The 13,867-nt window shown below is 48.9% G+C and overlaps 1 protein-coding gene across 1 annotated transcript in view; it reads right to left on the bottom strand.

Moving 5' to 3' along the window:
- Positions 1-13,867, bottom strand: part of PLXNB1 (plexin B1) — a 195,731-nt gene that overhangs the window by 112,600 nt on the left and 69,264 nt on the right. The window contains exons 4-5 of the mRNA XM_084633455.1: positions 10,772-10,846; positions 9,346-10,489 (exon numbers count right to left, since the gene is read on the bottom strand). Coding sequence (XP_084489581.1) covers positions 9,346-10,479 — 1,134 coding nt within the window. The 5' untranslated portion in view covers positions 10,480-10,489; positions 10,772-10,846. The remainder of the gene's footprint in view (positions 1-9,345; positions 10,490-10,771; positions 10,847-13,867) is intronic.

Raw genomic sequence — 13,867 nt, 5'->3', positions numbered from 1 at the left:
CCAGTGAAGAAGCTTGGCAACATGTGACCTCCAGAAGAGGTAAGCGGAATGTCCGGGTTCCAGTAACACAGACACAGGTAACTAACCGCTTTCATGTTCTCTCCACAGGTATCGTTGCGGAGAGTGGACCAGATGATATGTCTGGGGCGAGAAAGCAGAAGGAGACTCCGCTGGTTGGAAGGCATGAGATGCGCTGTCCTGAGGTTGGGGGTTCCACGACCACCACCCCCAAGAGGAGAAGGCGGGTGGTGGTGGTCGGGGACTCTCTCCTCCGGGGGACTGAGTCATCTATCTGCCGCCCTGACCGGGAAAACCGAGAAGTCTGCTGCTTGCCAGGGGCTAAGATTCGTGATGTGACGGAGAGACTGCCGAGACTCATCAAGCCCTTGGATCGCTACCCCTTCCTGCTTCTCCACGTGGGCACCAATGATACTGCCAAGAATGACCTTGAGCGGATCACTGCGGACTATGTGGCTCTAGGAAGAAGAATAAAGGAGTTGGAGGCGCAAGTGGTGTTCTCGTCCATCCTCCCCGTGGAAGGAAAAGGCCTAGGTAGGGAGCGTCGAATCGTGGAAGTCAACGAATGGCTACGCAGATGGTGTCGGAGAGAAGGCTTTGGTTTCTTTGACCATGGGATGGTGTTCCATGAAGGAGGAGTGCTGGGTAGAGACGGGCTCCATCTTACGAAGAGAGGGAAGAGCATCTTTGCCAGCAGGCTGGCTAACCTAGTGAGGAGGGCTTTAAACTAGGTTCACCGGGGGAAGGAGACCAAAGCCCTGAGGTAAGTGGGAAAGCGGGATACCGGGAGGAAGCACAGGCAGGAATGTCTGTGAGGGGAGGGCTCCTGCCTCATACTGGCAATGAGGGGCGATCAACAGGTTATCTCAAGTGCTTATATACAAATGCACAAAGCCTTGGAAACAAGCAGGGAGAACTGGAGGTCCTGGTGATGTCAAGGAACTATGACGTGATCGGAATAACAGAGACTTGGTGGGATAACTCACATGACTGGAGTACTGTCATGGATGGTTATAAACTGTTCAGGAAGGACAGGCAGGGCAGAAAAGGTGGGGGAGTAGCACTGTATGTAAGGGAGCAGTATGACTGCTCAGAGCTCCGGTACGAAACTGCAGAAAAACCTGAGTGTCTCTGGATTAAGTTTAGAAGTGTGTGCAACAAGAGTGATGTAGTGGTGGGAGTCTGCTATAGACCACCGGACCAGGGGGATGAGGTGGATGAGGCTTTCTTCCGGCAGCTCACGGAAGCTACTAGATCGCATGCCCTGATTCTCATGGGTGACTTTAATTTTCCTGATATCTGCTGGGGGAGCAATACAGCGGTGCATAGACAATCCAGGAAGTTTTTGGAAAGCGTAGGGGACAATTTCCTGGCGCAAGTGCTAGAGGAGCCAACTAGGGGGGGTGCTTTTCTTGACCTGCTGCTCACAAACCGGGTAGAATTAGTGGGGGAAGCAAAAGTGGATGGGAATCTGGGAGGTAGTGACCATGAGTTGGTTGAGTTCAGGATCCTGACGCAGGGAACAAAGGTAAGCAGCAGGATACGGACCCTGGACTTCAGGAAAGCAGACTTCGACTCCCTCAGGGAATGGATGGCCAGGATCCCCTGGGGGACTAACTTGAAGGGGAAAGGAGTCCAGGAGAGCTGGCTGTATTTCAAGGAATCCCTGTTGAGGTTACAGGGACAAACCATCCCGATGAGTCGAAAGAATAGTAAATATGGCAGGCGACCAACTTGGCTTAATGGTGAAATCCTAGCGGATCTTAAACATAAAAAAGAAGCTTACAAGAAGTGGAAGGTTGGACATATGACCAGGGAAGAGTATAAAAATATTGCTCGGGCATGTAGGAATGTTATCAGGAGGGCCAAATCGCACCTGGAGCTGCAGCTAGCCAGAGATGTCAAGAGTAACAAGAAGGGTTTCTTCAGGTATGTTGGCAACAAGAAGAAAGCCAAGGAATGTGTGGGCCCCTTACTGAATGAGGGAGGCAACCTAGTGACAGAGGATGTGGAAAAAGCTAATGTACTCAATGCTTTTTTTGCCTCTGTTTTCACTAACAAGGTCAGCTCCCAGACTGCTGCGCTGGGCATCACAAAATGCGGAAGAGATGGCCAGCCCTCTGTGGAGATAGAGGCGGTTAGGGACTATTTAGAAAAGCTGGACGTGCACAAGTCCATGGGGCCGGACGAGTTGCATCTGAGAGTGCTGAAGGAATTGGCGGCTGTGATTGCAGAGCCACTGGCCATTATCTTTGAAAACTCGTGGCGAACCGGGGAAGTCCCGGATGACTGGAAAAAGGCTAATGTAGTGCCAATCTTTAAAAAAGGGAAGAAGGAAGATCCTGGGAACTACAGGCCAGTCAGCCTCACCTCAGTCCCTGGAAAAATCATGGAGCAGGTCCTCAAAGAATCAATCCTGAAGCACTTGCATGAGAGGAAAGTGATCAGGAACAGCCAGCATGGATTCACCAAGGGAAGGTCATGCCTGACTAATCTAATCGCCTTTTATGATGAGATTACTGGTTCTGTGGATGAAGGGAAAGCAGTGGATGTATTGTTTCTTGACTTTAGCAAAGCTTTTGACACGGTCTCCCATAGTATTCTTGTCAGCAAGTTAAGGAAGTATGGGCTGGATGAATGCACTATAAGGTGGGTAGAAAGCTGGCTAAATTGTCGGGCTCAACGGGTAGTGATCAATGGCTCCATGTCTAGTTGGCAGCCGGTATCAAGTGGAGTGCCCCAAGGGTCGGTCCTGGGGCCGGTTTTATTCAATATCTTCATAAATGATCTGGAGGATGGTGTGGATTGCACTCTCAGCAAATTTGCGGATGATACTAAACTGGGAGGAGTGGTAGATACGCTGGAGGGGAGGGATAGGATACAGAAGGACCTAGACCAATTGGAAGATTGGGCCAAAAGGAATCTGATGAGGTTCAATAAGGATAAGTGCAGGGTCCTGCACTTAGGACGGAAGAACCCAATGCACAGCTACAGACTAGGGACCGAATGGCTAGGCAGCAGTTCTGCGGAAAAGGACCTAGGGGTGACAGTGGACGAGAAGCTGGATATGAGTCAGCAGTGTGCCCTTGTTGCCAAGAAGGCCAATGGCATTTTGGGATGTATAAGTAGGGGCACAGCGAGCAGATCGAGGGACGTGATCGTTCCCCTCTATTCGACATTGGTGAGGCCTCATCTGGAGTACTGTGTCCAGTTTTGGGCCCCACACTTCAAGAAGGATGTGGATAAATTGGAGAGAGTCCAGCGAAGGGCAACAAAAATGATTAGGGGACTGGAACACATGAGTTATGAGGAGAGGCTGAGGGAGCTGGGATTGTTTAGCCTGCAGAAGAGAAGAATGAGGGGGGATTTGATAGCTGCTTTCAACTACCTGAAAGGGGGTTCCAAAGAGGATGGCTCTAGACTGTTCTCAATGGTAGCAGATGACAGAACGAGGAGTAATGGTCTCAAGTTGCAGTGGGGGAGGTTTAGATTGGATATTAGGAAAAACTTTTTCACTAAGAGGGTGGTGAAACACTGGAATGCGTTACCTAGGGAGGTGGTAGAATCTCCTTCCTTAGAGGTTTTTAAGGTCAGGCTTGACAAAGCCCTGGCTGGGATGATTTAACTGGGAATTGGTCCTGCTTTGAGCAGGGGGTTGGACTAGATGACCTTCTGGGGTCCCTTCCAACCCTGATATTCTATGATTCTATGATTCTATGATTGACACTAAACCCTAATGATGACTAACTTTTACCAAAAGCTTAAAAGAGGTAATTATTCACGTAAATGGCCAAAAGGAAGGAACAGCTGTGCCCAGAAATGCCCAACATCATCATTCCCTCTGTGTGATGGTGAATGCAACAGCAACTTTTCTAACAAAGTCTGGCTGCTTTATAAGGAGAATTACAAGAACTGTATTTTCCACTGCATGCCTCCGATGCAATGAGCTGTAGCTCACAAAAGCTTATGCTCAAAAAAATGGGTTAGTCTCTAAGGTGCCACAAGTCCTCCTTTTCTTTTTTATAAGGAGTTGATCTTTGCACAAACTTCCCATCAGTATCAGTGCACTGCAGGAACCATGTGTGGGATTAACTATGTAACCCCAACTAATGGACCACAATGAATATTTGTTCCTCTCCACAGATTGGGACTGAGGCTCTTCTTTTATTCACTGGACAACAATTCTGATAGTTTTACAGCCATAACCTTTTATACAGTGAAAAGATTCCAGTGAGTAGAAATGTAGCAGAGAATACTTTAAGCCAGAGATCTCACAAGCTGTGTGATCCCAGTCCTCCGTCCCTCTCTCCCTCCCTTCCTGCTGCCAGCAACATCTTGCAATGCAATCAAGTTAGAGTACTGAGCCCATAATGCATATCATGTACTTCATTGTCCTGTCCCTGGTTCTGTGCAGCATTCACAAGAGCTAAGTAGCCCTTACAAGTCCTGCAACAGCCTCATTTATGCTTTTAATTAATGGTGACCAATAGCCTCTTCATAGGTAAGGTTGCTACCAGGTTATAATTATAAGGCTTATTTTCCATACTCTCACCCGAAATCTAATTTAAAAGCCTGTATGTTTTCAGAATGTTCCAACAAACTTTCAGGGTGAAGTTGCTTTTTCTGAAAACTTTAGAGACAGCAGAGTAAATGCTTTTCCAGTTGAAGGGATTGTATTGAAATGATTCTGAAATGTCTAATATTTCTGTCCCCATATACTGAAAATACAGTCTGATGCTAACTTGGGAATAGGTTTTCAACATAAACCTTGTGCAGAAGCTAGTTTACAAGCAGACACAAAGTACACATTTAATTAGCATTATTCCTAAATAATGCATGAGCTGCCACCATTAAAATTGAAGGAGTTAAAACTCCCTCTGAATAAAATGTTCATTGACAGCCGCTTCCACTCACACACTGAATGAAGCAGGCTGGAGCTGGCACAGAAGCTTACATGCTGTTAGATACAATTTTTAATGACAACCGCATCCACACACTGAATGGTGGAGGATGAAGTCTGCTGAGAAATTCACATGCCATTGGATAAATCTGTTAATAAGATCCCATGTCTTATCTGGCAGATAAGACCTGAATTATACAGCAGAGACCTTGGAATACTGGACCCCTCGATATCCCTCTCCCATCCAGTTCAATCAGGACAGTATCATGTGCTATTTGTTTTGGAAGGAGGATTTTCAAAACAGCCTGTGAGAGTTGGTTACCTAACTCCCTCAAGCACTTCTGAAATTCCCACTCTTTGATTTCATTCATTCTGTTCAGCACCACAACTTCAGCATGCAAATTGTATTGAAAATGCATAAAAACATGTAGGTCTGGGGTTCAGTCCCCATGGATGACCATGGCATGTGCATGTCTTGACCATCTGTTATGTTAGGCTTCCTATTCTACCTAATAAACTAAGGGCAAAAGGGGTAGCTGTGGAGTAGAGGGGAAGGTGACTTCAGGAATCATGGGGGAGGGACAGGTACATAGCTGATGATCTTAGAATCATAAAACTGGAAGGGACCTCGTGAGGTCATCTAGTCCAGTCCCCTGCACTCATGGCAGGACTGATTACCTAGACCATTCATGACAGGTGTTTGTCTCACCTGCTCTTAAAAATCTCCAATGATGGAGATTCCACCACCTCCCTATGCAATTTATTCCAGTGCTTAACCACCCTGACAGTTAGGAAGTTTTTCCTAATGTCCAACCTAAACCCCCACATGCTGCAATTTTAGCCCATTGCTTCTTGTCCTATCCTCAGAGTTTAAGAAAAACAATTTTTCTTCCTCCTCCTTGTAACAACCTTTTATGTACTTGAAAACTTATGTCCCCTCTCAGTCTTCTCTTTTCCAGACAAAGCAAACCCAATTTTTCCAATCTTCCCTCACAGATCATGTTTTCTAGACCTTTAATCATTTTTGTTGCTCTTCTCTGGATTCTCTCCAATTTGTCCACATCCTTCCTGAAAGGTGGCACCCAGAACTAGACACACTGGTGAGCTGGAGCCAGTTCGCACTGGTTCGCTAGAACCGGTTGTTAAATTTAGAAGCCCTTTTAGAACTGGTTCTAAAAGGGCTTCTAAATTTAACCGGCCAAAAGTGGCACCGACTCCACAGGTGCTCCAGCCCTGAAGCACCCAAGGGGAAAATTTGGTGGGAGCAGAGCACCCACTGGCAGCTCCCTGCCCCACCCCCGGCCCCAGCTCACCTTGCCTCCGCCTCCTACCCTGAATGCACTGCCCCGCTCTGCTTCTCCGCCAGCCCCCTGGCTTCCCACGAATCAGCTGTTCGCGTGGGAAGCCGGGGCAGGCTGAGAACCAAGCAGCGGCTTCCTGCTCAGGCCCAGGGAGGCAGAGCGGAGGTGAGCTCAGGCGGGGGGGAGGGCCACCCACGCTGCAGCAGGTAACACAGGGGGCGGGGGGCGTACAGGGGAACCGCTCCCCGCCCCAGCTCATCTCCGCCACCCTTGGCCTGAGCGGGAAGCCGCAGCCTGCTTCTCAGCCCTCCCCGGCTTCCCGCCGAACAGCTGATTCACAGGAAGCCGGGGGGGGGGGGGTGTGAGGGCGCAGAGAGGCAGAGCAGGGTGGTGCATTCAGGGGAGGAGGCGAAGCGGAGGTGAGGTGAGCTGAGCTGGGGCTGGGCTCTGCACCCACCAAAATTTTCCCCGTGGGGGCTCCAGCCCTGGAGCACCCAGGGAGTTGGCGCCTAAGGCGCCACTTTTGATGTGATCAGTGGGGGGAGCGGCCACTCCCCCTGCTCCCCCCCAGCTATGCTCCCCCACTCCTAGGAGCCAGAGGGACCTGCCAGATGCTTCCTGGGAGCTGCCCCAGGTAAGCACCGCCAGGACTCCCCACCTCGCCCCCCGGCAGGTGCCTCTGGCTCTTAGGGCTGGGCACCCACTACGGTGGCCCATGAGACCCTCCTGGCTGGTTCTGGGGGCAGTCAGGGGACAGGGGTGGATGGGGCAGGGGTCCTAGGGAGGAGCGGGGGGCGGCAACGACCCCCTCGTGAAGTGAGGAGGGAACCCATTGTTAAGATTTTGGTAGCTCATCACTGACTAGACATAATACTCCAGTTGAGGCCTAATCAGAGTGGAGCAGAGCAGAAGAATTACTTCTCATGTCTTGCTTACAATACTCCTGCTAATACATCCCAGAATGATGTTCGCTTTTTTTGCAACAGTGTTACACTATGACTCCCAGATCCCTTTCTGCAATACTCCTTCCTAGGCAGTCATTTCCCATTTTGTATGTGTGCAACTGATTGTTCCTTCCTAAATTGAGTACTTTGCATTTGTCCTTATTGAATTTCATCCTATTTACTTCAGACCATTTCTCCAGTTTGTCCAGATCATTTTCAATTTTAATCCTATCCTCCAAAGCACTTGCAACCCCTCCAAGCTTGGTGTCATCTACAAACTTTATAAGTGTACTCTGTATGCCATTATCTAAATCATTGATGAAGATATTGAACAGAACCAGACGCAGAACTGATCCCTGCGGGACCCCACTCGTTATGCCCTTCCAGCATGACTGTGAACCACTGATAACTACTCTCTGGGAACTGTTTTCCAACCAGTTTTACACCCACCTTATAGTAGCTCCATCTAGGTTGCATTTCCCTAGTTTGTTTATTAGGGGATCATGCGGGACAGTATCTAAAGCTTTACTAAAATCAAGATATACCATGTCTACCGCTTCCCCCCTATCCACAAGGCTTGTTACCCTGTCAAAGAATCTCTACATGAACTCTACAGGGTCTCCTGCTTCTCAGCTCAGAAATATTTTTCCTTCTTTTGGACCCCCCCTCTGCTCTGAGCCTCCCCCTTCACTCCTAGGCTCTCCTGCCGGCCTTCTAAACTCTGCCACAACTACAGCAGAAATGGTACACTCTCAAAAGTGCTTTTGGACTACATAAACATTACTCCTGAGACCTAAAGTCTGCAGTACCTCTTGCATGCTTTGTAAAACAACACTTAGAAGATGACTGCATACTATGTGCTATTCTTTAAAGGAAATTAGTAGATTAACACCCCACTCTACTGAAAACTGGCATGGGGATTTCAGTAACCACAAGTGGCCAAGACCTCAGATTTTAGTTCTCAGATTAAAAAAAGTAGTAATCTCAAGCACCATGCTGAAGCACTGAAACCAGCAGTGTTTCAGAGGGGAGACCCAACACCACTTCCTGCGCTATTTAGGTTTTCCTTAGCAGTCCCCCTTCCAAGAACAAAGCAGGTCAACTATTTAGCTTGTGAGCACTGATGATATCACAGTACAAACAAAAACAGTTAGCACACCTATTTGAATCAGGGTTCTCAAGCCATTTCATACTATCAACTTATATTCCTTTTTCCTTCAGTGAATTTGTCCCATTCTTCTGTTGCCATAGAAATGTAAGTCATGCCTGTAAAGAGGATTATCACATCTTACAGAATCCAAAAGGAAGAGGAGCTAGGATGTGAGGACAACTTTTCTTCGAACGCAAAATCTTCCAGGACTAGTGATTTATGGGGAAAGAAAGAACTGCTGCCAAAGAGACTTGCTTTTGTTTAAATTATCTCTTTGTTCCTGTTCTCTTTAAGATGAAACCTCTGTAATGTATATTGTGTTCTTCACGTCTGTCTGAGATCCAAGGGGACAGGCACATAACTACACCCCACCCTACGGAACAGATTCAGCAAAATTATTAAAAACTACAATTCAAGACACTGTAACCACGCGGTTCAAGAATCAATGTTTCCACAGGTTGAATCCAATCCTGGAGGCTGGCCCCTCCATATGCATCCCACATGGCAGGATGTGACCCATTTCTTTCAGTTCTCTCTGCTGGTAAACCTGCTGAGGGAGTGGAAGAACAGAGGATATCAACAAGTGGTGGTAGGAAGATAGGAGAGGCTAAGTTTGAATGGAGAGCATAAATTGTTCCCACACCATATTCTAATGGTAGTGTGGGAGCTATGCACTGTTCTTTTAGGGTCCTTTAAGATACTAGCTCCTACAGACCCACAGCTGGGGATGGCACTCAGCACATAACATTTAATTATAAATCCTTGCAAAATGAGGTTTACACTGAAAATGCAGACAGAACCGCATGGCATTAGAGCACCACTACAGACCCACCACCACCACCACCCACACACGCACACACTTCCGTCCTGATTCTCCTTTACAGAAAGGCACCTTTACACCATTCTGTCACTGTAAAGAAGCCTTAAAAAGGGTGCAAAGTTGGTTACACTCATTTTTAGGCCTATTTACACTGCCAGGGCGATGTAAAACAGACAGTGTAAACAGTAATCAGGCTCAGGAAAGCCACTTACCGCTGGCAGCTGGACACAGTTGGAACTGACATCATATTCGATATATGCCACTTCTGTCCCCTCCTCTGATTTCCCATCCTTCGTATAACAAACATCCCTGGTCCGAGTGGTCAGACGGTCCACTTCCTCCATTGTATAGACACAGAGTGCAGACTCCTCACTCACTTTGCCAGATGAAGCCTGCCAGGCAGAAAAGGCAGTGAACAGCACTTCTCCTTGGGTGCTGAATCTCCCTCTTGTCAGATCACTGCCGGGTTCAGTGACATAAGCAGCCTGCAGTATGCTGTATGTTTTCTTTTTGCTCCTACAGAGTAGTGGTAATTCCACATAGGAGTAATAGTGAGAGTCATCCAGACAGATTCGTGAGATGTAGGTCTTGTACTCCCGTGACTGGGACTTCAGATCCCGGCGATAAAACAGGAAGTAAACGCTGGAGCGATGGATAAAGGATTTGATGAAATGGTGGTTATACTCGGAGAGCCGACCCACAGCCAACTTAGCCGTTTCTTCATAGGAGAAAATGGAGTGAGAGTCTGCCCCTTGCATGTCCCCCCCATGGGCCCTGAGATTTCGGGTGGTGATAGGAGGGATACCCCCTCCAACCCCTCTGCTGGTATACCCTCGTCCTACAAAGAGCAGAGGCATGTCATCTTTTGAGTGGCCTACGAGTCCCACAGTAGTGATATTTGGGTCATTTGCAGCCACATACTGAGTGTCTCCAGGGCTCTCCGGTCGGAAGAGAACGTGGTCAATGGATGTGAGGCTTCTTTTTTCACAGATCCCCTGGTGCACGCTGCCACACACAATGAGCTCCTCCTGCACAGAGTTCACCAGTAACAACTTGTTGTGATTGTCAGTGTTGTGTGCCTGGGGACATTCCAGCTTTGAGACAGGGGGGAGACAATCTTTGCTGTCCAAAACTGGTCCAGTTTGAACTGCGCTCTCCATCATCAGGTCTGAAGTTAGTTGGAAAAGAAAGTTGGTGCCGCCCAGATAAAGGGTCCCAGACTCAGAATCCATAGTCAGGTGAAGGAATTTTGTGGTGTTGTGTGAAAAGGTGACATACTGCAGTCCCCTTGGAATCACTGCCCCCAGGAAACAGAGAGCAGGAAGAAGGAAAGTTCCCAGAGACATGGTAAACGTTCTGCAAGAGAGAGAAAGCTGTTACCCTCTGGAGCCAGGAGTGAAGGTTTACACAAATCAGAGTCTTTCAACATTGTACTTTTATTATGAGAAGAGGTGGGTGAACAGTGGCTAAATCTAGAGACCAAACAGCAACAAATGAGAAATTCTTAAAGAATATCAAAAGCAGGAAGCCCATGGAAGCATCAATGGCTTTGTGCACCAAGGTATTAAGGTGACAAGCGCAGAGTAAAATAAGACTGTTGAGAGGCTGGAATATTACAGATATTCCTGGGACACTTACCAGATTACTTCATTTGTTGGTGGAGATCCCCATTACCAAGACTTTCATTGTAGGCCCAGAACTTGGATTGGTTATCTGAGAAACAGGGAATCAATATTCATGTTTCCTCAAGAGAAATCTGGCCAAAGCATTGACCCAACAATGCCACCTCTGGCAGAAGGTCCTATTTATACTGTAAAAACTAGCACGTCAGGGAGCTGGTTCAAACTCAGAAACCCCACACAATAGCTAAAACACAGTATGTCCTTGCAGTACAGACAGAAGTGAGCCTTGTTTAACCATGCTCCTGGACTGTATTACAGACATAGGCTTTAGCAGGGTTGTGCACTGTGAGTTCTCCAGGACAGGGGCCATACGTTTAGAGAGAATCTAGTACACTATGGGTATTACTCAAGAGCAATATTTCATGATAATACATCATGGTTAGAACAGGGCCGGCAACCTTTCAGAAGTGGTGTGCCAAGTCTTCATTTATTCACTTTAATTTAAGGTTTTGCGTGCCATTAATACATTTTAACTTTTTTAGAAGGTCTCTCTCTATAAATCTATATATTATATAACTAAACTATTGTCATATGTAAACAAGGTTTTCAAAATGTTTAAGAAGCTTCTTTTAAAATTAAATTAAAATGCTGATCTTACGCCGCCGGCCCGCTCAGCCCGTCGCCGGCCTGGGGTTCCATTCACCTAGGTCGGCAGGAGGCTGAGTGGGGCCTGCAGCCAGGACCCCGGCTGGCAAAGGGCAGGCAGCCAGAACCCCAGACAGGCAGTGGGCTGAGCGGGGCCGGCGGCCAGGACCCCAGACTGGCAGTGGGCTAAGCAGCTCAGCCCGCTGCCGGCCTGGGGTTCCGTCCACCAGCTCCTGCCAGCCAGCCAGGATCCCGGCTGCCGGCCCCGCTCAGCCCACTGCCGGTCTGGAGTCCCGGCCCTGTCCACATAGAGTAGGTACCTACCTTCTCCCTGGTTCCAACCCATTCTCTTTCTCTCTCTCTGCACTGAGATGAGGGTGGGAGTGCACTGAGCACAGGGCTGGGGGTGAAGGAGCAGGATGGGGGTTGGGGTGCAGAGTCTGGCCAGGAGCTAGAAAGAGGGAGGGGGTTCAGGGTTGGGGCAGGAGGTTTGGGTGTGGAGCACTTACCTGGGCAGCTCCCATTTGGTGTGAGGGGTGCAGGTGGGAATGCGGGGGGGTTGTCCCGGAGCTCCCGTTTGGTGCTCAGGGTGGGAGTGGGGATGTGGGGGGTGCAAGAGTCAGGGCGTGGGATGTGGGGGGGCTGGGTATGTGTGGGGAGTGCCAGAGTCAGGGCTGGGGTGTGTGAGGAGGTTTCAGGGGTCAGGGCAGAGGGCTGGGGGTGTGGGCTGGGGTCATCAGGGTGCTACCAGCCCCCTGCTCTGAGCAGCTCACGGCAGGGGGCTGGAGGGGTTATGCCCTGATTCCACCCCCTTCCCCAAAGTCCCTGGAGCAGAGAGCATGCTGCGGCTCTGCTTTTACCTCTCCCCTTCCCAAGAGCAGTCAGCTGATCGGCTGCAGGGCGGGAGAGAAGGAGGGGCAGGAACCCAGCACACTGGGGGAAGAAGCTGGGGGAGGAGGAAGCTTGCCTGCCCTGCAAGGAGAGAGCGGTTGGCGGAAAAGAGCGGGCCGGGCCGGGCAGGATTTTTAGTGCACGCTGCTGTCTGCCGGGTCCGGCAGACCGCAGCGTGCCATTAAAATTTGGCACGCGTGCCATAGGTTGCTGACCCCTGGTTTAGGAAAAAAAAATACAGCTCACTTCTGATTACACTATAGGACTGAAATATATATTAAACTTTTTTTTTACACACAGTGTAGGTGAGTCTCAGTTAATAGAATCAAACTGTTCTGCATTTGAATCAAGCAAAAAACTGTCAGTGTTCAGAGAAATCATATTGTTTTTTGCATCCTACTTCTTCAGTCTCTGTCACACCTCCAATCCTAGCTTCAAGTTCTCTTCCCCAGATTTTTCACCCCATATAGTAGCATTTCAGGTTTCAGATCAATGTCATTTGAAAATCTCACAAGGATAGTGCCTGCTCTGAGTTTTCTTTACAAAACAGACCCTGACAAGCTCCCAAGAACCAGCGTTGTTCCTATTACAAATCCTCCGGTTTCAAAAACATACGTTTCCTCCAGCTCTATTTATATCCTATTAAAGAACATCTGCAGCAATCAATATTGAGCCTCAGCACTAGTCCAATAAAGGGAACAAAATAAGTCAGGCTTCTCTCTTATTGACCAATTCACAGACTAACACTATTCTGCATCCATTGCTATGGTAACCATCCATCTAGGTGTGAAAGGTCATAGTTGGCTCAGCTGTACCAGCAGAACTCCAAGGAGAGGCTTCAAAGATCAGCAGCACTCATTTCCCTGAGGCCCTTTGGAATATCCCTATTAGGATCACTCCTTCCCATCCCTGACGCATCTTACTCCAATAATATTTAATTGTCATGGCAAATGTTATCAAAACGTAAAACTGAGACCAATCCCTCCAGTCTGAGGGCACTGGACAGTCCGCCCAGGCCAGAGCATCACACTGTGCCCGGGTTTGATTCCCTGTGCCCCTCTCTCATTGCACCCTTTGGAAACAAAGGCTCCTAGCTGCTTTTCAGAAAGATGACTACTTTATTCAGTGCTGAATGTGATCACAGGCCTTCTGGAGAGACTGCACTGGACAGTAACGCAATCCTCATTTCTTAGAGCAGGGGTGGGGAACCTTTTTTCTATCAGGGACCATTGACTCACAGAAAAAAGCAGTCGTGGGCCACAAACAGCCCCGTGGTGGGAGGCTTGGGGCTTCCCACCGGCAGTGGGGGAAGGTTTGAAGTGCAGGAGGGAGCTCCGGGCTGGGGCAAAGAGTTTTGGGGTGCAGGAGGGGGCTCAGGGCTGGGGCAGGGAGTTGGGGTGCAGGAGGAGGTTCGGGATGCAGGCTCTGGGAAGGAGTATGGGTGTGGGAGGAGCTCAAGGCTGGGGAAGGGGTGCGGGCCTGGGAGGGAGTTAGGGTGCAGGAGGAGGTTCCGACCTGGGGCAGGAGGTTTGGGGTGCGGGCTCTGGCTGGACGGCGCTTACCTCAGGTGGCTCCC

This window comes from Lepidochelys olivacea (assembly GCF_965140295.1).
Source record: "Lepidochelys olivacea isolate rLepOli2 genome assembly, chromosome: 7".
NCBI lineage: Eukaryota > Metazoa > Chordata > Testudines > Cheloniidae > Lepidochelys > Lepidochelys olivacea.
This window is presented reverse-complemented; position numbering and strand designations above follow the sequence as displayed.